The sequence below is a fragment of the Vipera ursinii genome (assembly GCF_947247035.1).
Source record: "Vipera ursinii genome assembly, chromosome: 1".
Lineage (NCBI taxonomy): Eukaryota > Metazoa > Chordata > Lepidosauria > Squamata > Viperidae > Vipera > Vipera ursinii.
The window spans coordinates 175,732,763-175,760,741 of record NC_139512.1 but is presented as its reverse complement, the minus strand read 5'-3'; the positions used below and the strand labels follow the sequence as shown (position 1 = coordinate 175,760,741).

At 38.5% G+C, this 27,979-nt stretch overlaps 1 protein-coding gene across 1 annotated transcript; it reads right to left on the bottom strand.

The window, feature by feature from the left end:
- Positions 1-422: 422 nt before the first annotated feature.
- On the bottom strand, positions 423-26,752 carry NOP58 (NOP58 ribonucleoprotein). Its single transcript, XM_083350758.1, has 15 exons — positions 26,585-26,752; positions 24,972-25,048; positions 23,653-23,705; positions 21,889-22,013; positions 20,794-20,930; positions 18,038-18,102; positions 12,935-13,069; positions 12,285-12,430; positions 10,427-10,553; positions 9,739-9,902; positions 8,743-8,877; positions 8,062-8,123; positions 7,387-7,520; positions 3,060-3,205; positions 423-1,757 (listed from the first exon to the last, which is right to left on the bottom strand). The coding sequence occupies exons 1-15, from the start codon at positions 26,627-26,629 to the stop codon at positions 1,701-1,703; spliced, it is 1,608 nt and encodes a 535-aa protein (XP_083206884.1). The 5' UTR covers positions 26,630-26,752; the 3' UTR covers positions 423-1,700.
- Between the last annotated feature and the right edge of the window lie 1,227 nt (positions 26,753-27,979).

Sequence of the window (27,979 nt, the reverse complement as noted above, 5' to 3'; positions counted from 1 at the left end):
CAGTAAATTATTGCTTTAATGATACAATCATTAGATCACTTCCAACACTCAAACCTATGATCATATTTTGACACTAGTTTAGCTAACAATAACACCCTGGCCAGTAATGCAAAATTCTTGCATGTTTCTAAGATAGTGCAGATCACTAACTGAATTTTCCATCTTTTTTCTTCATGGTCCAAAAGTAATGCCAAGTCTAACTCCTTTGAGTAATTCAAGCAGAAGTGTGTTCTTTGAATATGTGGTACTTCATGTGGATTGTCCAGCCACACTTGGAACAATTTTAAGTCATGGAAGTGAAAATTACCAATCTTTCAGTATATCCATTCCAGATAAATCTTTCACTACAATGTTCTGTAGGTCCATTTGTGTCATTTCAAAATATACCCCTTATAAAAATGCAGCCTACTGTTTTTACCCAAGAAGAAGCAGACATATAGATCAAATTTTCTTCTCTTTATAATCAGTATCTTTTGGGACATGGCAAAGAAAGTATTAGATACAAGATTTCAAAAAGGTAAGCTGGGTTTGGAAAACACAAACCACAAACCCAATGCCGAAATATCAAACAAAGCTTCTCATCAACTTTTATTCAGGGATACCTGTATGTATCTTCCCATGCTCTTTTCATGCTCAAGTTGTCCTATACAGTTCATGGTTTCCCACAGAGAACTTTTTAATTCCCCTGATATTGCTTCCCTTTCTGCTGCCTTTTCTTCCTGCTCTTGAAGGCCAGGGACGTCAGCGGAAGCAGTTCATGTGAGTTTGGGCTGGTTCTTGCTTCTCAACCAGTAGTACAAAGAGTGGGGCAAACAGAAAGGAAACAGCATGGTTTCTCACTTAACCAAACACTGATTCAGTTACCTACTTGAAGCTGCAGTGGTAGCTGCAGTGGTGCTGAACAAGGGAGACTTATGTGCCATCCATTGAAATTTCAACTATCACACCTGTCACACAATCACAATTTGGGTGCTTGACAATTAGTTTGCACTTACAAAGGTTTAGCTATTTGCAATTTTTCCTGCTGGCTTCATAGAAGTCAATGGGGAAGCTGGGGGGGGGGTTATAAGTCGCTTTGGTAAATTGCACATTGTGCTTTATGACCACAATTCTGGTCTCAATTTCCACTATAAACCAAGGCCTACCCGTAAAAGGATTTAAGTGAATAGTGCTGATTGCAAGTTTCTTTTTTTAAAAAAATGTTAATTGTTCCTTTGTATCAGTGGGCATAGTTCGATTTCTGTTAAAAATTTCAAAGGCCAGAGGTTATTTGTATCCAATCAACAAAACTATTCTGTATACATTATTTCAGCATGTTCTGTAACGGAACCACATTGCATATCTGCTAAATGTTGTTGCAAGAAAAGATATTTGAAAATTCTCTTCATAAAATTAAATTGACAGCAATTCAGTTAATCCAAGTAGAGTTTTCTTTGGAGAGGGGAGACTCATTGTTACTCATTTCAAGCAATCATACTACATTTTTGGTAAGTAATTTCAAAACAGTTTATAGTATTATTGAAATAAAACTATAACCATTTAACAGAGCAATGTTAAAACTAAGATCAGTTTCAAAAACAAAATATACCAAGGAAAATATACAGAATTTCTTGATCTTAACGATTAGACAAAAATCTAGTTCAAAAATTAAAGTTCCTGAAGTCCAAACATGAGGGAAACCATCCCAAAAAACTCCGTTCTTAATCTTCTTGTTCTTCTTTAATTTTCTTCTTTTTCTTTTTCTTCTTTTCTGTATTCTGAAACATAAGCATTGTCACATCATTTCATTGTGATAAATAAAAAGTATAATATCTGAACTGTAGATAGTATTTAAAAAAACAGATTTTTCTGTATGAAAGGTATGCGTAGCACTTCATGGTTTGATTTTGTTTCTTCAAGATATGTTTGGATAACGAAGCTTACAGAACTGTAGGAATCCATGATTAACACTGATGTAACATTAATGAAATGAGTCAATGGAACTACACAATAGAGTATAACAGCTTTGTATCTCCAAGCATCTTAGTGGAACAGTTCGACTTCCACAATTTAGACAGAGGCTACCAGATGTTAAGACTAGGTACTTTGGAATTTTAAATGGAGAGAGCATTACCTCAGATTAGATATGAAAACCCCCTTTAAACCTATTAGGGGCGGAAAGGAAACTAACCAGGATTTCTTTAATAATGGTGAGTGAAGAGACTTATCTGGTTTTGTAAAGGCAATTGTCTACCGATTAAAAAATATTCATTCCTTTCTAAAAAAACTAGTTTAGAAATGATCAATAAATAACATTTTAAATACTTTTTAAAAAAGGAGAGAAGGCTATCAATAGAACACCAACTTGGAGGCTTTACCTACTAGTTTAAAACTTCTTTTCTGCAATCACATTCTGCGGCAACTATAACTGGGAAAATTCTAAGCAAAGAAGATTCAAAAGCTAGAAAACAGATCTGGCTACCTGGTGCCTTCCCACCCCTACCCACCTTTTCTGTGCCTGTGATTCTTGGTGACTTCCTGAACAAGACCATGCAATTTTCCTGGCTATATTTTTCAGAAATGGTTTACCATTGCAACCTCCTTCCTAGCACTGATTCAGTGACTGATCCAAGGTCACACAGCTGACTTTATACCTAAGGCAGCACTGGAACTCACGGCCTCCCACTTTTTAGCCCGGGGCCTTTAACTACTGTGCTAATCTGGCTCTCACCCACTACATATAAAAACCCTTTTTCCCCCCTGTATCTGATATTCCAGATTCTTCTAGGATAGAGATGTTTGGGATGAGACTGCTAATCTGCTCCCACCTTAAATCAAGTATATACGTTTCCAACGAGTCTACATTTAGCTAAACAAATGGGAGCTTTTATTTTTTTAAAAAAAAAATCAGGCCAGGTGCATACATAAATACTAAAGATGGCTTTGTTAAGGCAGCCAGATTTGTTGCACCAGAAAATATATAGCCCTGGTCAGCACCACTAACATTCAAGGTGTACAGCAGATACAGCGAACGATTCTGGAGAGCAGCAAGCTGGGGAAGGCTATTCTGAATGTCCTACCTCCACCACCATACTGGTCGATGGCTCTTCTGCATTGTCTTCTACCCAAACAGATGTTTCTTGAGTTTTCTGTTTTTTCTTTTTCTTTTTCTTCTCTTTAACACGTTCCGCCTCTTCTTCAATTTGCTCATCCTCATTTTGTTCGTCTTGTGTCATGCAGGGAAAATATTACAAATACAAGTTAAACAAAGCAAGAATGCTAGGAATTAGCCAAAGCGGCTAGTGGGCATTTTTCAAAACTGGGAGCGTGCTGCTGCTGGCCATGATCCATTCCTGACACATCAAGGAATAGTTATGGATTATCACAAACCCAGATATTGGAAAACAAGCTGATAGAGATGTTTTCTGCAACTTCATCTAGCACTTTAGACATAACTTGCTTTATCATTCTGGAAGCATCTGCTGCCTACCTAGGTGAACAATTTCCAAACTGAGCACCTTAAGTAGCCATCTATTGCTATTTTCCATGGATGTCCTAGGGGAGGAAGAGATGTGGTGAGAAGGCAATCCACTGAAGGTTCCAGACCTAAAGCATTTACACTTATGGAACCCAACTGGAAGAAGTCATTGAGGAAAGTTTCAGACTGCCCGTAAACTGTAGTATACCCGTAAGATACCATGTTTGGTGTTATCGTGCACCATCATACAGTGTTATAGGTATTCTTAAAAATGTGTTTCCTCTTTGAATGATTCAAAAGAAAGAGTATTTTTAATACCCAAACCATTAAATTAAACATCTTGTCAAATAACTGACGAAATCTAAAACAGAAAGTCTTAAGAGGATTTCTTGCTGAAGACTGATCTTTGGAAGTCCTTCAAGACCTTTTCTACCGTGGAGGTGGAAGTAAAAAGGATGGGGATCTCGATAGACTTTGGGTTTGCGCTTGTAGCACATGGCTGCGTGAGAACAGACCTCCGCTCCCCATGGCTAATTTTGCCCTGCCTGGGGGACCCTCGATGGGTCCGAAGTCGCCCTGGAGAGGTGACCGCAAAGAAGGGGTACCCCGCTGATCACGAAGTGATGGCAATCGCTTCATTTGATCCGGGGAAAGCCCTCTGAACCCGACAGGAGAAAGGCTAGCTGCATGCCAGCGTCTAGCCCAAGCTACTGCGGCCAAAGTCCAAGAGCACTACCAAGAACAACGGTGAACAATGTGCTTGGAACTGGTGAGAGTATTTGATCTTCTCTCCCTTATTTTACAACTAGTCCCTGGGAAAGACCCCCAAACAACCTCTGAAAGTGAGGGGAGGGGACTACATTCCCATTCCCCCATAGACGGAAGTGGCGAATTAACCTTTAAGGAGAAAAGAACTTTATTGAAATTAAAATTCAAAATACTATAACCAAACCAAACTCAGAAATTAAAACAAACTGCTAAGATTATATTCTAAAGGATTTTGATTTAACTACATAGGAAAATAAAAATAAGAATTTTTTGTCTGAAAGAGCTGGAAATAAATATTTGCTGACATCTAGTGGACAAGGACAGTATAGCACACTAAAGACAAGGCCCAGAAACAAAGAATAACAAATCTGTTCCCATAAACTCTAACTTTCAAGATTATAGTTGCTAAGGAATAGAGAAGAGATTGTGTACCTGGCCGGCTACAAGATTGGAAAGTGTTTAAAGGAAAAGAAATGTTCTGATTGTGGTTTAAATTTATGAACTGTTTAAAAACTTTGACCTATGATAAAGTAATGAGAAGAGAAGCTACAGGAAGGATTTAAGCTGGTTAATTATACTGAACTGACAATGAACTCCTGAGAGAAAAGAATTCTTACAAAACATTGACTTTACTGAAACTTCCGACAACTGAAAATTACAGTGGATTACAAAAATTATATATAACAAGAACTATACAAAACTGGACTGTATGAATGTTGAGTTTTGGTTAGCTGGACAAGGCTAACTACAGAGATTATGGCATTTATGAAGGAAAAGTTTGAATTTTAAAGACAAATTAAGTTTGAAAAGATTTAAGATTAAAAGATTGAAATATTGAGGGGAAATTAGGTTTAAAAAGAATTCTGAAAAAAGGATGTATAGTGATTTAACTAATTTGTACAAATAGAAGTGAAATATAATCTGACTAGAAAGATGTTATTAGATGTTATGATAGATTAGTATAGTATTTCTATAATATATGAAATATGACCATACTGTGATGATTTATTTAAAGGGACAATTTAGATATTTATAACGTAAGCTGAAAAAAAAGCCATATAAGGACGCTACTATTGTTGGTATAAATATACAAGAAAATGTTTTTTCTTAATCATTTAAATATGCAAAATGTCAAATATTAGAAGTTATATTTGTTTAATGTTATAGAAGGAAAATATCATTGGGTGAAGAGAAGATCTAGGAAATATATTTACAATTGATATACTAACTATGGAAATATAAAAATTAATTACTATTGTTTATTATTAATTGTATTTTTTTTCTAGACAACACAGTGTACACCAGGCACTAAGGATGTTATTGTAAAAAACCAATAAAATCTTTACAAAATTTTTTAAAAGGATGGAGATCTCACTTCTCAAATTTTCTGAACTAGAAACTTTAGTCTAGAGGTGTGACTTAATTCACCAAAAGCAAAAGTTCTTCTACTGCAAACATTCAGTAAGGCAGGAATGATAAGGCTGTGAAAAGGGCTCATGAGCCTGTCCTTCTCAACACCTATCCATCTCAGTGTTGGTTCATGCAACACTGCTTAAGGACTTTGTACTCCTTCTTACCCAGGTGTCCTGATACACCAAGTTTACCATCTGCAACTTTCAAACATATCTGTACAATAATCATACAAACCTCCTTTCCACTCATAATGAAGTGGAGAATGATATAGAAACATTTTATAGGAAACATAAGATGCTATGGAGTAGGACAGAGATAAGCAAAATACGACTCCAGTTGTTGGAATGAAACTTATGCTGCTTAAGACTGCTGGGAGTTAACATCCAACATCTGGACAAATGTCACTCAATTCATTTGTAAGGTAATGTAAGCCACATATTTTCTACATCTTAGCTCATCAATGTATCTCTACACTAATGTTACATAGAATCCATTCACAATCCTTAAGTTAACTACTAAACAATGTATTTATGAAATGAATATAATTTGGCTGCCAACTAAAGCTTGACTGATCAAGCTTTGCCAGAAGGAAAATAAAAATAAAATAAAATAAATAAATAAATAAAAAGTCAGCTGTTTTTTCCCCCTGGAGATTCTCAGTTAGCTACTTAAGATTCAAGGCACAAGACCCAGAAGACCACTCAGGTTAATTAGGCATGTTAATATTCTGCAAAAGACTAAAATGCTGAAGAATTCTGTGTGCCGGTCTCCACACGTTGTCAATGCTGCTCACATTGGATGTTTTTCCATTGACAACAGAAATGGAAATATAGCCATTTTCTTCCTTTCGCTTTTAGAGTTAGATGATACTGGGGAGGGGGGATATGAATGAGAGTCCGGCTAGACATAACAACACAGAATCAAGGTTGTTGAAATCAGAGATGATAAAGAATTGGCGGGCTGGAGAGCTGGGGAGGAAGCCCCCGCTTCAAGCCAATTGGGGAATGTGATACTGCTAAGCTTGTAAGCTGCCCTGAGTCTTTGGAGAAGGGCGGGATATAAATGTAATAAAAATAAAATAAATAAATAAATTTATGACTGTAAATTGGAGGAGGGAACTGTGCTTTGATACTATGTGCCCAGGGGAGGGGAATTCAGTTTTTGGCTTTGATTATGTAAATGCCGATATTATGCTACTCGAATAAAAGATGCTTTAAGGTAGACAATGCCTCTAAGTTCTTTTGAAGAGTTTCATCTGTCGGAACCATGACACATATGTGTTATGGCTACCTTGGGGAAGATTTCATTATTCAGTGCATGAAAGGTATGAAAAGTAGGAAATGTAGGTAACAAACAACCTTCCTTTAAAATGTATTTTAATGCTTTGAAAATACATTGATGCCAGGACCTTCTAATGCTTCATGGAATTAAATTTAGTTAACTTCTCAGGTGGAAAAACAGTGGGATAAAGTGCATTAGGATTTGAAGTAGGCCCAGCTTAGAAACAGAAATTTAGAAAAACACTATGGGAAAAAGAGAGACTTTGCACTCTGGAGAACTAGGAGCTGTTGGAGGGGAAAAAAAAAGAAGATTGTCCCTTTTCTCTGGACTTCCAACTAGCAAATCCCTCCCCCCAAGAAATACTTTGGAGATTTTGAAGGACAAATGCAATTCAGCAAATAAACAAGTCAGTATTCAACCATACAAAATCCTTTTACAGATTCACCATTAAAGTTCATTAAACTAACCTTTGATTTCTATTTTAACCTTCTTTGCCTTTTGTGGAACTGCCTGTTCTTCTTCATTCTCTTCCCGTTCCTTGCGCTTTTTTGGGACCAGTGGGAGCGTGGATTCCCCAGAAGGATCATAAACCTTCACTTCACTGGAATGTTTAAAGGAGTATAAGCAAATGGTAAATGAATGGAAACCCATTAATGCCAATTGCTGGGTGGCAAAGTGAAGTCAAAGTAGTACTGCCACAGCACCCATAAGGACCTTTAGTCTTTCAGCGGAGTTCTTCTATGATCTAGTGGAGGTTGTGAAACAGCTTCAATGAATTTGTGGCTCTTTGTGAAAAGCCTAAAGGAGCAGATACTGGGTACATTACACTAACAGTTTTACAGTGTAAAACAGAGGCTCTTTTCAAAACAATGTTGAATACAGAAATGCTAAGAAAAGTAAACTTCATAACTACGTATCCTCAATCTAATCAGCAAATTATGGCAAAAGTTGGGAAAGCTTTCCTTTAAATATGACAATCTCCAGTTTCACAATGGCTAGAAAAGCAACCAAGGTAGGTGGTACTGAGAACTGAAAATATTTCTTTTGGCAAAACATTTCTACGAACGTGAAGTATCTGAGCAGAAAAATTAAGCACTCTTGGCAGAGTTATCCATGAGTAAAGTCAATGTTCGCATACTCGCCTCTTGTGCTGGTATTTGTCTGCACGGGCCACAGCTTTTCCAGTACCACTTATTCGTCTTATCTGGATAGGAGGGGAGTCAAAACAAAACAAAAAATAAAATTAAAAATTGATACAACCCAATGCAGTCCCTTAAAAAGATTAATAGTTAATAGATGATAGTGGAAAGGGGGAAAAAAACCCCATAATCATGGACACAAAGCTTAAATCAGGAAGGGAACCAAGTGCTCTCTATTTTAACAGGTAAATAAACAGACAAGTAGTTAATATATTCCATATCTAATTGATTTGATGGGAATAAAAGCTCCTTTGCAATTATAACGAGTTTCATATTAATCAATCCAGGATATCAGTTCTATATACCAAAGGAAAGGGAGCAGCCTTCCTAGCCTTTCCATCTCTACTCAGACGTGTTTGGGCAATCAATTCCCACACCCCAAGCTATGGTGGCCATCAGTCTCCCAAAACACAGGGAGACTGCGGGCAAATGAATCTTTTAAGTTTCTAAATTCATAAAACTTTTGAAACAAGATTTTGTAGCTTTCCTGTTCATCCTGTAGCCCTCAGTTGTTTAACCACGCAAGCCTGAGGTATTTTTTGAAACACTTTTGAATAGTTGTTTTACTCATTTTTATTTTCAAAGGTCCATTTTCCCCCAAACGTGAGAGTTTTGTAAACATACTCCTTTCTCCTCCAGGTGCCGTAATCTTGTTTCTACTTTCAATCTGTTCTCAGCTCCCATCTCAGAACTTGTGCTCTCTCCAAGGGCATCATAACGAATAGTCAAAGCCGTTTTGGCAGCTAGCATACGTGAAATCTGTAAAAAAAAAAAAGTGAAACAAATCTGGTAAGTGTCGGATGCCCACAAACACGTCGACCTGAAGACCAGTTTGCATATCACCGATGTAGGTGAGAGGACCCCAGAATATATCAATCAGCCAAGACTTGTGCAAGCTGAATGCTCATGGCGGAGAATATTTAATTATGCTTGCTGGGAGAAATCCATTTGTTCCGGTTCCTCATGCCAAACTGACTAGGAAGAGACAAGTTCAGACAGCCCTGCTTCTTTGTTTAAACAAACATTCCTTGGGTATGATTTAGCCGATGGATGGGGGCAGCAATTTTGTTTTATTTTGTATTAATGGTTCTTAGGCCATGGAACATTCAGAGCTGATGTAGAGCAAAAGCATTGTATAAGAGCCTTGGTGGAGCAGTGGGCTAATGCCTCCTTAAGTCACACCAGCTGCCTGCAATTATTGCAGGTTCGCATCCCACCAGGCTCAAGGTTGACTCAGCCTTCCATCCTTCCGAGGTAGGTAAAATGAGGACCCAGATTGTTGGGGGCAATTAAGCTGACTTTGTAATAATGCCGCTTGGGGTGTGTGTGAAAGCCCTAATAAGCAGGCATATACATAGAATGAAGGCTACTGCTAAGCTTGTAAGCCGCCCTGAGTCTTCGGAGAAGGGCGGGATATAAATGGAATTAAAATAAAAATAAATAAAATAAATAATATTTGAAAGTAACACTAGATTATCTGATGAACAAAAAACCTCACTGAAAACCAAGCCAAACTTTAAGCCTCATTCCTTATTTATTTATTTTATTTCCTGCCAATTGAACTTGCGATATCATAATCTGCCTGTTTCAGAAACAAAAGCAGCAAGAACAACATCTTACCTTTCCTTTATTTTTAGCTGTTGTCTGCCCTACAAGGGAAGCATGATAAATCAGACCAAACTTTGGAGTGTCACGCTTAGTCTTCAGTGCTCTAAAAAGTGCTTTCTCAGCCCCCAAAATCTGAACGGTTGATGCCGGATGCTTCGCTAGATTCAGCAAGGAACCTGTTGCAGACAAGATACAATAGTAGGTTATATAAATGAAGTAAACTCTTAAATTGGCCCTTTACAAAACGTTTGTGTTCAAGATTTGGAAATGATAAGCCTCATACCTAATTACCCTCCAAGCTGGCTAAATATTTCTAGCAAACAGAAACAAAAGGCCTCCCTGAGGATGGGCATCACCGTACAATTTCTGTGAACTGTAGGGAAAATCCTGAACCTAAGTTTGCCCGCCCCATTTCCATGATTTGAAAATAACTTAAAGGCAGCATAAGTCTGGCATTTGGGAGTGAATGAATGAGAAAAGCAGAGAATGGCTCAAGAAGTGTCTCAGAAGAGGTAGTGACTAGAGTTGCTTTCACCTTCCAAGATGTAATCAAGCAAAATTCAAATAAGATCATCATCGTCAACTTCTTGACCCGACAATGTAACTCTGCATTACGGTTTCTTGTTTAGTTTCTCTCTAAGATGATCATAGAAAAGGATGCTGCACACAGCCAACATACAAACTCAGAAAGGCAACATACCAGCATGGGCAATAAGCCTTGCTCCTACTAGTTCTCCCACCATAATAGTGAGGTTAGGCGCAATGGCCATCATTCTGTTTTTCAGATAATCATACAGCGTTGCTCGATACTCAGAGATCTCAATAACCTGAAAGGCAAAATAACAAGAAGGTTCAAGCTATGGAATACTGCCAAAGAAAACTGGGAATGAAGTGAAACGGATATTAAGGAATCAGGAGCATGATGATGTATTATTATGCAATCGGTCAAATGTTTAAACTGGATTTGGAATTTTTATCCATCAGCTTGAGACCTACCCAAGGACCTGGGATAGGAGAAGTTGTTGTTAAAGATATTGCTCAAGAATACAAACTGTTCCAAGTAAAGCTACTTTTTGCAACTGACTGATGGCGATTTTTATTGTTACTACAAGGAATAATAATTAAAAGTATGAATACTTTAACAAAAAAATTCTAATCCAGCATAAAAATAAAAAAGCAGTATTTCTGGACAAGAAGTAAATTATTGTGATATTTTTGGCCCATTAGCACTAAGTAGCATTGGCCTCCTGGCACTATAATGATCTAACTAAAAGATACCATTCTGCTATCTTAGTGTATACCCTATAAAACCATCTGCAGATTTCAGAACAAGCAGGTATATACATTCAGCCAAGCTGTTGTCCTGAATATGTTCCAATTATGATAACCAATTACTTGTGACGGCATCAGAAGAGGTAGTGACTATGCAACCCTCATAGGTTGTACATCAGGAAAGCATCATTAGAGGAATCATCACTTGCCATCGAAAACTAATACCAATTGCAAATTTGGATGTGTTCTAAAATATTACCCTAACACAATCAATTGCCAAACAGATTTAAAAATCAACCACAAGATTTGCGGGCAATCATATCTTGATTTCATAAATTTGCTTGCATATAGGTAGTCCTTGACATATGAGCGCAACTGAACCTAAATTTTGGTTGTAAGTTATTGAAGTCACTAAGTGGGCCACCATGTTAAATGAATCATGTGGTCGTTAAGAAAATCCAGCATATCCAATGGGTGGGGTTTTTTTGCCATTTTTCTACTGGAAAATAGCAAAAAGTATGCGTATCTCTGTCATGTGACCACAGGATACTGCAGCAGTCATATATGTGAGCTGGTTGTCAAGTGCCAGCACTTACAGCACTCTCTGGGCAGTTTACCATGTCAGCATACAGTATTGCCTCCAACAATCTGGGTTCTCCTTTTACTGACCTAGGAAGGATGGAAGGCTGAGTCAACCTTGAGCCTGTCAGGATCGAATTCCAGAGTGTGGGCAGTTTGCTTGCTGCAAATCTAAGCACTGGGACTCCTATCCTTAACTATCATTAACAAAGCTAGTAATCACCATTTCTAAATAAACTGTGGTTAAAGAGATGTTTTCTGAATTAATCAGAACATGAGATATAAACAATTAAAAGGACTTTTGACTATGTGGGGACAAGTGTTTCTTCAGGCCTGAGCTCATTAAACCAAGACATGATCAACCAAACTGGATCAATCCACTCAGATTCTATTCCTTTAGATTTAAAACAGATTTAGACCAAACAAAGTGGCACTTAGCTGTGTTAAATGGACTACAGCAGGGGTGTCAAACTCAATTTCATTGAGGGCCGCATCAGCATTGCGGTTGCCCTCAGGGGGCTGGGTGGGCGTGGCCTACTGGGTGGGCGTGGCTAAAGTGCGTAGGCTGGCTTCGTGGGCCAGATGAAACCACTTCGCGGGCCGGATCTGGCCCCCGGGCCTTGTGTTTGACATGTCTGGCCTACAGACTGGTAACTTTTTTTTAACCAGCCACTGCTGCTACTGTTCGTTTGCCATTACACTATCACCTGATCACAAAGATGCTGTATATTGCTTATATCTTCTTCTGACACTTCAGTCCCCATGGAGATCTCTGCAGCCGCTTTCACTTCTTCTTCCACTTCCTCCGGAAGGATCTCAGACAGATCAGAAGAGGAAAAGTTTATTCTGTCTCCTGGGGAGTAAAAATATAAAATAGCAATAAGGGCAAACAACAAACAGAAATTAAAAGTTAATCTAGCCATAGGTTTGTGGTACCAAGATAAGAATGAAAAGGAAATGGAGGAGCAGATGATTTTCAAGTGTTTATGTCTAACAAGAAATTTCTACTTAATAAGTTTAGATAAGAATCTATACAGGTAAGAACAACTTTTCAATAACTAGCTTTGTTTTTTCATTTCATCCTGCATACAACTGAACTGGAAAATAGAGTAACAGTCTTTATATTTAGTATTTTTCATTGCCTAATTGCTGAAGAAGTTGATAGAATGCAGAAAAAAGTTTTGCTTATGTAACTATTGTGTTTATGTAAATAAGAAGAGAAAGTTAGCAATAGACGCATATTCTATAGCAGTTATTAAAGCCTGGGCCTCACAGCTGACAGGAAAACTTGAATAATTTCAGAAATACTGAATAGGTCAGACTGTTCACCATTTGCAGGAGATTAAGCATTACTTACCAATTTTTTGTACACATTTACAGTATGCTAGATTATCTGTGATAATTTTGCCCAATTCAGGGAAATGCCACCCATACCATTCTCTACAACGCATAATGTAGTTATTCAATTCTTTGTCCAAGTCATCAAGAAGAGCTGGAAAAGGCAAAATACATGTATTACTTAGTTCAGTTATACATTTTATACAGTACGCTATGATACCCAACTTTTTTTCCTCCACCCCAAACCAACCCAGCGATGCCCTCGCCGTGATGTCCCATTGCCTGGAAGCGGTCCGGGTCTGGATGGGGAGAAACAGGCTTCGTCTCAATCCTGCCAAGACTGAGTGGCTGTGCATACCGGCATCTCGGGTCAACCAGACTATTCCATCTCTAACGATGGGGGGTGAGGTGTTACCCCCGTTGATAGGGCTTGCAACTTGGGCGTACTCCTGGATTCACAGCTCACTTTTGAAGACCATATAGGAGCCGTGACCAGGTTCGCCTGGTGCGCCAGTTGCGACCCTACCTGGACCGAGATGCCCTACGCACAGTCACTCATGCGCTCGTGACCTCCCGTTTAGACTACTGCAATGCTCTCTACATGGGGCTGCCCTTGAGGACCACCCGGAGGCTTCAGCTGGTGCAGAATGCAGCCGCGCGAGTCGTGATGGGGGTCTCCCGATACTCCCATGTAATACCTCTACTCCGCGAGCTGCATTGGCTTCCGGTTGCCCTTCGGGTGAGATTCAAGGTGCTGGTGATGACCTATAAAGCCCTAAATGGCGAGGGTCCGGGATATTTGAGGGAACACCTGCTGCCAGCATCAAGCTCCCTTCGTCCAGTGCGCTCCCACAGGGAGGGTCTTCTCAGGGTGCCGCCGGTTAAAGATTGCCGGCGGGTAACACCCAGGGGTAGGGCCTTCTCAGTGGGTGTGCCTGCCGTGTGGAACCAGCTGCCTGTGGAGCTTAGGACTGCCACCAACCTCCGTTCATTCCGCCGGGACCTGAAGACCTGGCTCTTCAAGCTCTCTGGCCCAGGCTGAGAATTTTTTTAAAAATTTTAATTTTAACTGGGTTTTTATTTTTCTCAGGGTTTTATTTAATCTTTTTAAATTTGTTTTAACGTTTGTATTGACTTTCTTTTAAATGCCCTGTAAACCGCCCTGAGTCCTTCGGGAAAGGGCGGTATATAAATCTAAATAAATAAAAATAAAATAAATAAAAATTTTTGAAAATAATATCAAAGATTCACGCAATGCTTTAATATTTACTTTTTCTTGAACACTCCCTGTGAAACATGATAAGTTATCACAAGGATTCTGATATATTTACAAGACACCTAGATATAAAAGGACACCACTGCTAACATTGTAAGGTGGCCCTAACCTGAGAAGATGGGGAAAAGCTACATTCATTTTATCCCTCAATTCAATATCTATAATGGTATGTCGTAATTTCTATATTCCCTAAAAGTAAAGGCTAATTCTGTTTTCCTTCTAAAATAACACACGCGGCCAGTTTTAAAGTTATCTCTTCAAGATGTATCATATGCTACAAGTTAACTTTTTCTGTATTATCTTAGAAGGCCACAATGTTCTGGTTTCAAACACATGCCCACCATCCATGCTGTTCATTAGTTATTGTCTACATAGGTTTAGAAGTTATTTTTAACTTCTTCAGACTCTCCACCTAATTAAAATCAAAGTATGAATTAATATCTGTATCGAGTTTAACTAATATGTAAAGCGCTTCCAAGAATGCTGCAATGTTTTAGAGGTTATGTAGTCTTGTGCTGGAGTGACTTACAATCAAAAAGGTTTTTCCAGCTATGCATGGTGTCTTATCTCATGTAAACGGCTGTGTTGAGCATAAAGAATCTCTCTCATAATCTAGGAAAAAGCGCTGAAAAAGCTTAATTTGCTTTTCTGAAAAAGATTTAATTGTAACTATGACAAAATGACAGAAACAGGAATTCTTTTTTAAAAGGAATATTAACTGCCAAAAATCTTCCCCAGACTAATCCTATAGTCTAGTAGTATCATCATATCCCAGGGGGTACTAATAGAATGTAAATTTCCACAAACACTTTCTATGCTTCAAAAGAATGATCATATAAATCAACTTTTGTTGATTAACTTTTCAGACTGTTTCAAAACATGTTTATTGCATAAGCTTAGGCAGATTATTTAAACAGAAATCACACCAAGAATAAAGTTTTAAAAAAAGGGAAGTAGAAGATAAACTGCTAATAAAACAAAATAAGCCTTGGAGGTTACAGTATTGCTAGTATCTATTTTAAGTTATTTTAACCTATTGTTTTTGATCGGTCTCTTAATTCTTCTCCTAAAAACCGTTATTTCAAATATTTGCTCTATGAAGTATTGTAAGGGAAAGGAATCATTCTTACAGAATTTATTTACTCTTTTATTATTTATTTATTTATTATTGGGACTTATATGCCGCCAGGTAGTCCTTGACTTATGATTGGTCACTTAGTGATCATCTGAAGTTAAAACAGACCACCCACCCCCAAAAGCTACTTACAACATGGTTCAAAGTTAGGGATGCTGTGATGCCCCTTCCCACCTATCATTTTTGCAGGGAGAGCTGATGTGTGATGCTCAGCTTTTCTACAGACACCGCCTGCCTCATAGCAACCTTGTATTATTCTAAAAGCAGGTACTGTTGTTGCAAGCCAGTTTTTTTTTAAGGAGGCTCCACAAATAGATCGCCCTACAGACTTTCAACAATGCTATCAGCTTGCAGGATAGCACGAGGTGCCATGAGGCAGGCAGAGTTTGTAGGAAAGCTGAGCCTCCCATTGGCCGCGTGGATCTTTGCAAAAAAACAGAAAGGTAAGTTGGGTGGTGCGAGGCTCTGAAGCTTGCCGAGGATCAGGCTGAGTTCTGCAAACCCCTGGGTGGCTGAATGGGAAAGGGGCTGAGGCCTACAAGCGATAACAGTCCCTGTAGCTTCTGTGTCACTGCCAGTAGCTTCTGCTGCCTGGCTTTAGGCTCTCTTGAATGGCTGAGTGGCTTGGCCCCCTCACGGGGTAGCTTCTGCTCCCATTAGCTGGCAAAGTGGCTAGGTGGGAAGCAGTTCTCAGCCGGAGGAATAGGGATCGGATCACAGGGTGCCTCAGAGAGTGGGTCTGGGCTTGTGCTAGGGCCTAGGCCAGGGGTCAGCAACCTGAAAGAGTGAAAGAGCCACTCGGAACCGGTTCCCTCACAAAAGGAAAAACTGGGAGCCGCAAAAAATGTGTCCGCATATGCGCGTACATGCGCAGAACAGGGTTTGACTGAAGAGTGGAGCCAAGGCGAGATATGCACCTACCCTGCATATTTGAATTGGTTGGTTGAACTTTTTTAGTCTCACTTTTTTTTGGGGACTGCACATGGCAGAGGACTGGGAGCCGCATGCGGCTCCGGAGCCGCGGGTTGCAGACCTGTGGCCTAGGCATTCCCCACTCCTAAGGCCACCATGCTCCACTTAATTACCTCACATTCGTTTAACAGCTTCATCGGGGGGGGGGGGGTCATTAAGTAAGGCCATCTCACTTAACAGCCATCACCACTTGCAACCATAATGGACAGGCTCCATTATAGTCGTTACGTTATCAGATAGTCCTCGCCTTATAACCATAACCAAGCACAACATTTCGATTATCAAGCAAGAGTTTTGCCTCATTTTAGGACCTTTCTTGCCTTGGTTGTTAAGGGAATCAGTGCAGCTGTTAAGTTAGTAATGTTGTTGTTGTTGTTAAGGGAATTTGGATTGATTTTGCTTGTCAGAATTTTGCAAAAGGTGATCACGTGACCCCTGGGACACCACAACAGTCATAAATGCATGCCAGCTGCTAAGCGTACAAATTTTGATCACATGACCACGGGAATGTTGAAATGGCCATGTGAAAAAATGGTCATAGGCCATTTTTTCCAGTGCTGTTACAACTTTGAACGGTCACTAAACAAATGGTTATAAATTGAGGACCACCTGTTTTATCAGTTTCACCACCATAGCAAATTTTCCAATCTTATCTCATTGGCAGTTTCATTTCATTTTCCATGAATGCTGTACAAAATTTGTTCTCTGTATCTTAGTAGGTTGCGATTTTTATTGTTCTCATTTCAAATTTACTAGAATTATTTCCATTAAAAATATCTGTTTATTTTTCTGAATCTTTTTATATATTTCCCTCTTTTTAATTTTTTTTTTGCACATCACATCTGCAAAAATGTTATTTTTTGTAGTATTTGCAACATTTGTTAGGGCATCATATACTATCTATAAAACATTTTGTACCAATTTCCCCTCAAATTATAAATTGCAGTATTTTGATTTTTTTATTGTTCTATTCTTCTACTGTGATTACGCCTTTGAAGTTTTCCATCTACTTTCTCAAGCAATTTTATTTGTTCCCTCCGCATATATTTCAATGCCCATCTATATATGCTAATAGATGATCTTGGTTTTTTATAAGTGTTTCAAATTCTACCATCATTCTCAAGATCCCTCCTTTCTTGAGATCAAGTTTTATTCTTCTAAGTAATTTGTAATTGGCAACCATGGTAAATTCCTACTTTCATAAAGATGTTCATGCTGTTTTTCAGTCTTTAACCATTCATCCTGTCCTACAATGTCACTAAACAAGTAGCATTGTGCTGTATCAGCCAAAATTGTTCCATTTTATAGCTTGTTCAGCATTAGGGTAATGTCTTGCCATTATACATGGTATTTTCTGACAGATTTCTTAAAAGGCCAACAATATAATTTAAACGATTTCTAAGATGCATTACAATACTAGGTATTACCAAATATTACCAAATCATACACTTAGCCAATTCAACAAAACTATTAAGCAAGTCCCACAAAACTGAACTGAGGGCCTCATCATCAACCTGGTTCCCCTTACATCTCAAGAGCTCTATCATCCTGATGTTGATACTTGACCACTGAAACTTCTCCCACATAAATTGGATATAGCAGGATTGGCAGGATTAACCAGAACAAAAACCACAATTCACCAGCGTCAAGCTAGGGAGTTCCATACTGATTCCAAACTTGCAGACCCCGATACTGTAACTCAAAAACATTCATATTATTTCACTTAAAATTATACTTACATATTGCTTGGATAATCATTGTATCAACTTTGTCTGGGCTGAACTTCAATTTATATCGGGAGAGGCTAAAAATAAAACATACAAAAGAAATAATTTTGTATACAAACAGGGGACAACACTAAGGAAAAATATAATAATATTTCTATTGATAAATATTAATTCATTATTAGCATTCCCTGTATTGGAAGCATATATTTGTTAAAAGCATACCACATAGCTATAGGCCTATCTATGTTTCATCCTGAGATGATGGTTCTAATCCCAGCACATATCAAAAGCCAGAAAAACTGTATAGATTATAGCTAACTTATAGGCATATTCAATGCACCTTTTTTCCTAATAAATTATAGGGACTTTCTCAGTGTAAATAAGAGGCTATGTCTTTCTGAAATTTGATAACATGTAGCATTCATGATGGTTCTATAGATCTGCAAGGCTCTAAGTATTTACTAAGTGTATACTAAGGTTTTACAAATTCTTAGTATAAGAGTCAAGAACCATATACTATTAGTGAAAGAGAATATTAGCCTGGAACATGGGGAGAGATTTGAACCCAGGCACTCATATCCATCTTTAACAACTGTTGATGGGATTGCTTTTACTTTATGCGATTATTAGTTTGCAGAAAAACTTAAGTTTAGATCATAATCAAGCTTGACATTTGTCAGAGATTTTTTTTGCTTCATCAAAAAGTAAGTCATTCACTCACTACGCTGCAGAAACTGATTGTCAAAGAACTTCTGTTGTTCACTATTCTCTATACCAGGGGTCCTCAAACTTGGCCCTTTGATGACTTGTGGACTTCAACTCCCAGAATTCCTCAGCCAGCATGCCTGGCTGAGGAATTCTGGGAGTTGAAGTCCACAAGTCATCAAAGGGCCAAGTTTGAGGACCCCTGCTCTATACAGTTACCTGTAATTCAGTTTCCAAGTTACTGGGTTTGGAAGCATACTCATGTATAGAAGTGACATTTATATTCTACTTCATATATGATAAGCCAATAGGTAAGACAGAAAGCTTTCCTTAATGTGACACCCTCCAAATGTGCCAAACGCTTCCATTGTTTGCAGTCTGTGTTTAATTACTTAGGATTTTGTTTTGTTTGACATTCAAGGAATCCATGGCAATTAAAAATACAAATTACAAAATATAAATCAAGACAAAATTCTAAAATCAATACCACTGAAGTAAAAAATTCAATTAACAAAAGAAATTTTCCTAAGCGTCACGAATAGTGGGATGTCAAACATGCCTCCTTGTGTCTAAATTCCATAACAGGGGGACTATGGAGGAGAAAGTCTTCCTTCTGCATAACAAATAGACAAGTTTCTGGCAATAAGGGGGCCAGAAGGGCCTTCCTTGCTATCAAAGTTCAGAACAGAGAGAGATTCAGACGGACCTCAAGCTGATTAGTTCTTTAAAGACTGACACCAGCAGCTTAAACTGTTCCAAGTGGGCAACTGGGAATCAATGCAGAACTTTCAGTTCAAGAGTCATGTGAATCCTGGACCTTAGACCAGTAACAACCTACTTGCCAACTATAATTCTGAATAGTTTTCAAGGGCAGCTTAGCATAAAGCATGCTTGTGAAGGACTGCTGCTAGCGCATCAGATGTAGCTGTGCAAAGGCGCTCATCACCACTTTACCATCTACAAATACTGTTGCAGCTGGGATCCTTGAAGCACTTCCAAGGCCACTGACTGCTCTTTTTAGAGAGCAAGCCCATCTGAAACAAGACCCACCTTGATCCAGGTGGTTCAAATCAGCTTTCTCCTTTCCAAGATCACAACCATCTGATTGGATTTAACCTTAGCTTGTTCTCCCTCATCCAGCCTGCCATATTTAAGTAAGTTAAGTGCTTCCTTGGAATATGACGGTATCGAATACAATCAATAAATCTAAAAGAACTACCATAATTGTAATCTCCTATTTAATTGTTAGTATAGGTTATTCACCAATGAAACCAAAGCAAGGCCAGCAGAGTATCTCAAGCAAAATGCTGTCTGAAATGGCTCTAGATACAACAGGGGTGTCAAACTGCCGGCCCACAGGCTGGTTACATCATGCAGAGGTCACACCCACCCCAGCTCCAGCAATGCAAAAAAAGTCATGATATGTCATGGCATATCACGTGACACAGTGAGTTTGACACCTGTGGTCTAGAATAATCAGTTTCACTAAAACGCATCTGGAGCTGTGAGGCTACCAACTTTTTAGTCACCTCAAGTAGATTGCAGTGTGTTGTATAATTACAAAAATCTTCCAGGTTCAGGGAAGTGACATTTTAAATTGTAGTTATACAACTTGTCTCCTTTTAGAAATGGGAAGACATCCCTCACTCCAGAACATGTGGTCTCTCATATCCATGAAGCTATCTTAATTAGTCAGGCATATACAGCAAGCCAGTAGGTGGCAACTTTCATCTCTTCCTGTATTAGTTCACAATCCTTGGGGTATACTTGCTGAAAAGAATCCATATCAATGTGGATACTTTCATCTGGAATCCAAATGAAGTTGAATCCAATTAATTACAATTATTGTCTGTTGGGGATGATTTAGAGCAGGGGTGTCAAACTGCCGGACCATGGGCCAGCCGTGTCATCGGAAACCACACCCACCTCATTGCTGGAAATGGCAAGAGCTCTGATACGTTGCGCGACATCGCAAGTTTGACATGTCTGATTTAGAGATTTAATACACCACAGAGATAGTGTCTGAAAAGCTGATATAGTTATCAAGGATGGGAAAAGAATACCTGTGTGCCAGTCCTAAACACATAGCTGCCATCTCTCGGGATGGAAGGCCACTGATGAGTCCTTCTATTTGAGTGCGAATGCCCCTCATCAGCTCAGTAACCATTGGACTATGGATGCAACTTAAATTTAGTTTCTCCTGCAGAAATTCAAATTGTATCATTTTGATCAAAATGAACACAATATGGTCAAAGCTGCAAAAATATTTACAAATATCGGTTTGCCTAAGACTAATGCACCACACTCCATACAGTAAACCATTTTTGCCCTCCAATCTAACTAGCCTTTAAGGCCAATGGCAAAGGACTTACAACAGGCTGGCAGAGAATCATACTTAAAAATTGCTGGAACTTTGCACTTTGATATGGCCCAAGGGCTAATCAATAAAGTTGTTGTTGGTTACTTAAAAATGGTAAGATTTTAAGAGCCTGCCTTTCCCATGAGATCCTGCAGAAGAGGCATGGTGCACTTTTCATCAATCATGTCAACTGGTGGGACCCAGAAAGCTAGCATTGTCGTAGTGATTAGATTTTATCCCAAACCTGCTGGCCTTGAAGATGTGGCTGTGTTTTGGATTTTGGGCAACAGTCAGAACCCATGAGTTGGCTATAATAATCAAAGTTTCATTGATTTCCAGATGCTGGTAGGTGTTTTTTTTATTTTTGCTGTTGGGATTTTTTTTAGCTGTTATTAGCTGCCTAAAATAACCATGAATAATTGCCAGAAAAGCAACTCCCACGCTACTGGGATTTCCAAGGCTCCTTCCTGTTCTCTTTGCAGGCCTTTGGAGAGAAAAATCAATGTCTTTCTTCCTTTCTGTTGCCCTCTCAGTTTAATTTCTTTGCCATCAATATCCCTTTTTGTCTTACGCTGTTTTTGTGTTTTTTGTATTGTTTTTAAAATGTTATATAAGAATTGTAAACCACACAGAGACGCTAGGAGTTGAGAGGCATATAAATTTAATAAATTAATTTAATTATGGTGTGATGGGCAACCACATGCACGGAATAACTGAATAATGAAATTATAACAGGCCCTTAGTACATGCTGTTATCAGAACATCACTTAGCCTTTTTAATGTAGATATTAGGACTTACCTTGATTACACCTCCCAGTTTGGCATCTGCTACAGCTAGCTGTTCATGGGCATCTTTGGCTACTATTTTCTTTAAGATTTTCTTTAAATTTTTGCTGATTTTGCCTTCTACCAGTGCTGTGGATGCTTGAGGAGAAAACAAAAAGCTGCAAAAAATCTAGAATTTTCTAAAAGATCCAGCCAGAAAAATGAGCACGGAATAAAATATATAGTAAGTTTTATCTACAAAATACTTCAAACAGAGAATAATGCACTGATGTTACTAGTGTAGGTAATAAAACATTTGCAAGAAAACAGCCAAACTCAGAGAGTACCACAGATCACAGTTCATTTTCTGTTGTCTCAGTGGTAGTGACGAAACGTTATATGCAATCACAGTGATTCAGTTCTACCAACAATACATCACTGACAACAGAAATTGGATTGAAGTCTGCATATTCAGTTCTCAAGCCACAATCTTTTACTAAATCTTGTTAATACTGTACAAATAATGCTGTACTGAATATATCTTGTAACAATATATTTTTAAAAATGATAAAAGTCACACGAAATAAAAGGCTGTGAGCACAGAAAGGATAGCAAACATATAGAGCGTGCACTCTCTCAGCTGCTAGTAAGCATCTTTATCCCAAACAAGATAAATACATGGACATGGGACCTCAATCAAGGTCAATGCCATTAGGCACAAAAGAAAAGGCTTGGTTTCCCCCCCCCCCCAACCAAGTCCTTTGTTTTTAAGTGGAATTTACCTCCTCCTACTGGATAATGAAAAGTAAAATGTTATTTAAATAGAGATAATCCTATAAAAGTGAAGTTGCTCCTAACATCCAACTCTGCTTGGAGGTTGGAAAAGGGTAGCCATTTTATGTCCCTCAATCTGGATTCAGATACCATGAGACACTATAGTTTAATTAGATTAACATAACAAAACATCTATGGGATTAGACTATGGTGGTACATCATCTGAATGACAATCTTGGCCAAGATTCAGTTTTTGATGAAACCAAAGCATAATGACATTACAAATATGCTGTAGTAGCACCAACCCATTTATTCTCCCAGGGAGCAACCTTATCTAACTTTATCCAGACAAATGTGCACTGGGTTTTGCTGGAGATAATGGAAATTATACTCCAAAACATCTGGAGGAAAACAAGTTGGAGAAGCCTCACCTTTAAAAGGTGAGAATGGTTTTAATTACGGTATATGAAAATGGATTTTCTACCCTTGCATACGTTATATTTACTGATGTGTGTACTAGCAAATGTGAAAATAGTTGAAGTGCATATGTATCTTTCAGAAATTTATTTACAAAATTAGGCATTTCCAAGGACGTAAGTAAAGCTACACAAAGCTTGCAACAGAGTCATTATATAAACTTTGCAAGACAGAAAGGAAGGAAAGAAGGTAGGGTGGCAAAATTACTGAATGTGGCATAGGTTAGGTGCTATTTCCAAGTCCAACTTAAAGCAGTCAATTTAGTATACAAAAACTTAAAAACTTTATCCTCCTCACACCTAATCATTGATCACACTCATTGGAGCTGATAAGAATTGGTATTCAACATCCCAGATAGCCAGCACTTCTCCTCCTACCTTAAGTAGCTTGCTGTTAAGCTAACTGAAGGACCGTTTCCTTCAGGTAAATCACTGTTTCTTCTATGATAATTTTTGCATCCTTGAAAATTACACTCAATGTCTGGAATCTATTTTAAGATAACACTATCCTTAAAAGTGACCAATAACCTTAATTGTAAAAGCATTACCTGCAAGAGCTTCTGTTGTGTCTTGAAACTTCTCAAAGTGTTTCAGTTTTACGCTAAATAGAAAAAATCACAATGTTTTTGCAACAATCATTAGGACCTGAGGAATTGCTACCAATTATAAACATTTTTCAGGAAACTCAAACAGTGATATGAATGTAATCTCTGGCTTTAAAACACACACACACACACACCAATCAGGTCAATGTTTCCTATACAAAGAAAAAAGTATACTTTAAAAGATTTTGACTCAGGTGTTAATTAACTTTTAGGCAAGTCATCCACCCATCTAATAATGACGTGAAGTCTTCATTTACCAACTGCCTTGGAGAACCACCATTAGCAGTTTGGACAGTGAGGAAAAAATAACAGTGACCAATGGGCACATTTACAAACTTTGATTCATCTCTTCCTCAGTCACATTTGCTATTACAGTCAGTTAATATCAGTTGTCCAGTGTAAAATGTAAGAAGCTGAAATCACATGATTTTTCACTTAGTGACCACTTTGCTTAACAATGGAATTTTTGGTCCCAATTGTGGTTGCTATGAGGGTTACCTGTATAGCCTACTTTATAGGGTAATATGTAACAATTACAAATATAATGGACACAAAATTTATAAAACATTCTGCATGCATATATTGTGTACAAACATGAATTATATAAAATTATCTATAAGTTAGGCTTAACTAGTTCATTAATCAAGTCTATTACTTCCTACTTATGCCTAACTAATCTGTATTATACAAATCCTGCTTCACTTCAGCAAGCCTTTTTGTGCAGTTTCTGTGATATCTAAGCCTAGTGGTTATTCAGATTTTTGCAATTCAGATCTGATAGTCCTAATTACCATAGTGCTGCAGAATTAAATACAGCATAAACCTAACTCTTAGAATGAAGTAGCTTTGCCACTCATTCCAAAACCTCTAAGTGGCTAACAATCTCAACCTAGTTGTCAGATTTTTTTTTTACTCAGTTGCAATTTAAGTTTACAGATGCAATAAAACAAAAATAGAGAAATACAAAAAGAAAAAAACACAAGATACAATGCCAAATTGCAAGGCATCATAATGCAAATTCCCATCAGAAAAGTTCAGTGTTCAACATCTTCTGGAAGATGACCAAGATATAATGATGACAATAAGTTTATTACTTAGTTGATTTATAGACGGTTTTTCTATCAATGAGAAAATGATGCAGTTTTTTATATCCTGTATTCATGAATATAAAATAGTTCCAGAAACCCCATACAAAAAGATCAGGAAAGACAAAAAACTAGTGGTCATGCTCTCGCAATATTAGTTACTACTACTTTACTTACATTTTATTAGCTTTTTCAGGTGTTTCAAACTCTTTCCATAAATTATCAATTTCTTGAAGCTTTTTCTCATTTAGAACCTGTGGTAAAGATAAAGACTAATGAAATATATGCAATATTTGCTAACAAGATCTGTCTTATTTGTCACTATGAAAAATTAAAATTGTGAAACTATACCCCAAACTTTGTGTAAAAAAATTAATGCTAGGTCTAATTTATGAACTCTATATCCATGTCACTTAACTTTTCCAATTTCAATTAGAATAAAGTCCAGTGGGAAGTTATAAACCTTTTTACTAACGTTTACTTAGCTGGTTTATAGATTATTCTTCACTAGAACATTGAGAAGACTCAACCAGCCTAGCCTAGAAATGTTAATTTGTCAGTAGACATCTGATGCTACAGATGCCTTCCAGGCATTCACATTTTCAGTGCCCAGATCCTTCTGAGTTCACTCTAAAATACATCTCAAATAGATCCAAATTAGTTCGAAGACCCATTTTCCTTGCAACTTCTCAAATTCCTTTCACCTTTTCCCAGCATGTATAAGAATCCATACATTTTCACCAGAATTAACTGGCAATAGAACATCAGGAACTGTAAGGCTAAAGGAAAAAGCCAAGTAAACAAAGCACGAAATTGCACGGGAAAATTTCTGCTGCATATAATGCAGGCCTTTTTTTTGTTTTGCAAAAATAGTTCGTTAATCAATTCTTTTCTTTTTCTTTTTTTGGAAGCAAGGAGCCAGCATACAAAACGTAAGCATCGCTTTCCGGATTAAGAGCAAGTGGCTTAAAATATATAATTCTCTGTCCAGATAACCAAATGGATAAAGATACATTGGATAAAGATACAATAAAGATACAACCAGGTTTAGCGCAGTTGTATGCCTCCCAAGTTATGACAGCCTTTCATCACTAGGGGACGCATCTCACCCCAAACCCAGAAATGCATTCACTAGGAATGTTCCAAAACTTGCTCTCCCTCCCCGTCTTTTAGCAATTTGTCCTTTTCTCCCCCACCCCAGCAAAGGAGAAAGATGATCCGTCGCTCCACGTCCATTAGGCAGGACGTCGCCAATTTCGGGGGCATTTCAAAATGGATTCAGAAAGCTTGAGACGGCTGCTTATCTAAAAGCGGATCAGCCTTTCTTTCAAGTTGCTAATACAGCATGTTGACTAAGGAATTCTGGGAGTTCCACTGTGCACATCTGGAAGGTATTGAGAAACACTGCGTAAAACAAATGCAAAACTTCCAGGGGTTTTTAATTACCCCAACTCCGGTCATCTTTCCCAACTACAGTAATATTTTGGGTTATTACGTATCCCTCTCTTACTTTCCCTATACAGCTCGTTACAACAAATCGTTTAAAGCAGGGGTCTTCAAACTTGGCCCTTTTATGACTTGTGGACTTCAACTCCCAGAATTCCTCAGCCAGCAAAGCTGGCTGAGGAATTCTGGGAGTTGAAGTCCACAAGTCATAAAAGGGCCAAGTTTGAAGACCCCTGATCTAACACTATAAATCCCGCCATTCAGCGCAGCAGAGGCGAAATGGCCTTCTGCTTTCTACTCCCGCCCTCAGCCCCGAGCCCGGGAACACGTGCTGCCATCCTCACCTTGAAAATGGCGTATCCGGCCGCTGTCTCAAATAAAACCAGCATCGTTGCGGCGGGGTAAGACCAGAGAGCGCAGCTGCTCCCCGGGAAAGAGCGAGCGCGCGGCAAAAGAACGCGGACGAAACAAGCCACGCGCTGCAAGGAAACGCACCGCAGGAGCGGAAGGCTCTGCTCACTTCACCCGGAAGTGCTTTCGATGGCCTGCCGGAAAGCCGGAACGGAGGAGGAGAGGGCGGGGAAAGAGAGCTGACCTTTCACTTTTTGAAGCAGCGGGGCTCGCTGGCTGATTTATCCCCATAATTGTCCGTGTGGTCCGAGGGGAGATCCTTGTAACTCATTAGGCTTCTTTAGGTTTCATTAAAAGTTATTGAGGGTTTTTTTTTGTCTCCGTTTCTGTATATTTTAAACCTGGACCCGAAGAAAATATTGTAAACTATAAATTGGCCAAGATGTCTACTTCAGTATTTGCTTCTTAGCAAAACGTATATTTTTTTCCAACAGGAACTAAGCTTTGCTATAACAGCTATAATTCATTACGACAATAAATATATCGATCATCTTTATGATAAAGCAAAATCTTTATATGGCTTTGTCACCAAAAAGCCTCTTAAAAGAAATAGGCTTGAAGGCAAACCTTAGAATCAGATATAAATCTAACATACGACGTAATAAGCCTGCACCCTCGTTAATTAGTTTGGAATATACACTTTTTCCGTGGTCATGTGGCCAGCATGACTAGACGCCAAAGGCGCACGGAACGCTGTTACCTTCCCACCGTAGTGGTCCCTATTTTTCTACTTGCATTTTTACGTGCTTTCGAACTGCTAGGTTGGCAAAAGCTGGGACGAGTAACAGGTGCTCACTCTGTTACGTGGCACTCAGGATTCAACCCGCCAAACTGCCGACCTTCTGATCGTCAAGCTCAGCGTCCTAACCCACTGAGCCCCTTCAAGGTGTTATTACATATGTAATATTCCTTCCTTGTCCTGTTTTTCTCATAACCCTGTGAGGTGAGTTGGTTGAGAAAGCGATTGGCCCAGTTACCCAGAATGCTCTTTTGTTTTCTGGCCTGATGCCTTAATCATTGAGTCTAGAACTGGCTGTTCTAGACTCAGTTGTGGTTGCAAATTGAGAACTACTTGTAGACCCAATAGATCTGTAGATGGTATTTTTTTAATCAGTTGATCTTTGCATTTTTTCCCTTTGGTGCAGAACTGCAAATTGCGGGAGCACACAGGGTGATTTGCCCCACATCTCTTTTCAGCAGTTCCTGCTGTTCAGTTGCCCAGATTATTAGCTTGATGTGTTAAAATTAGCATTTTATAAAGTCCAACTACATAACGTTCAAACAGCAAGCTTTCATGTTTCAGGTGCTGTATAGGTTGGGGGGAGGGG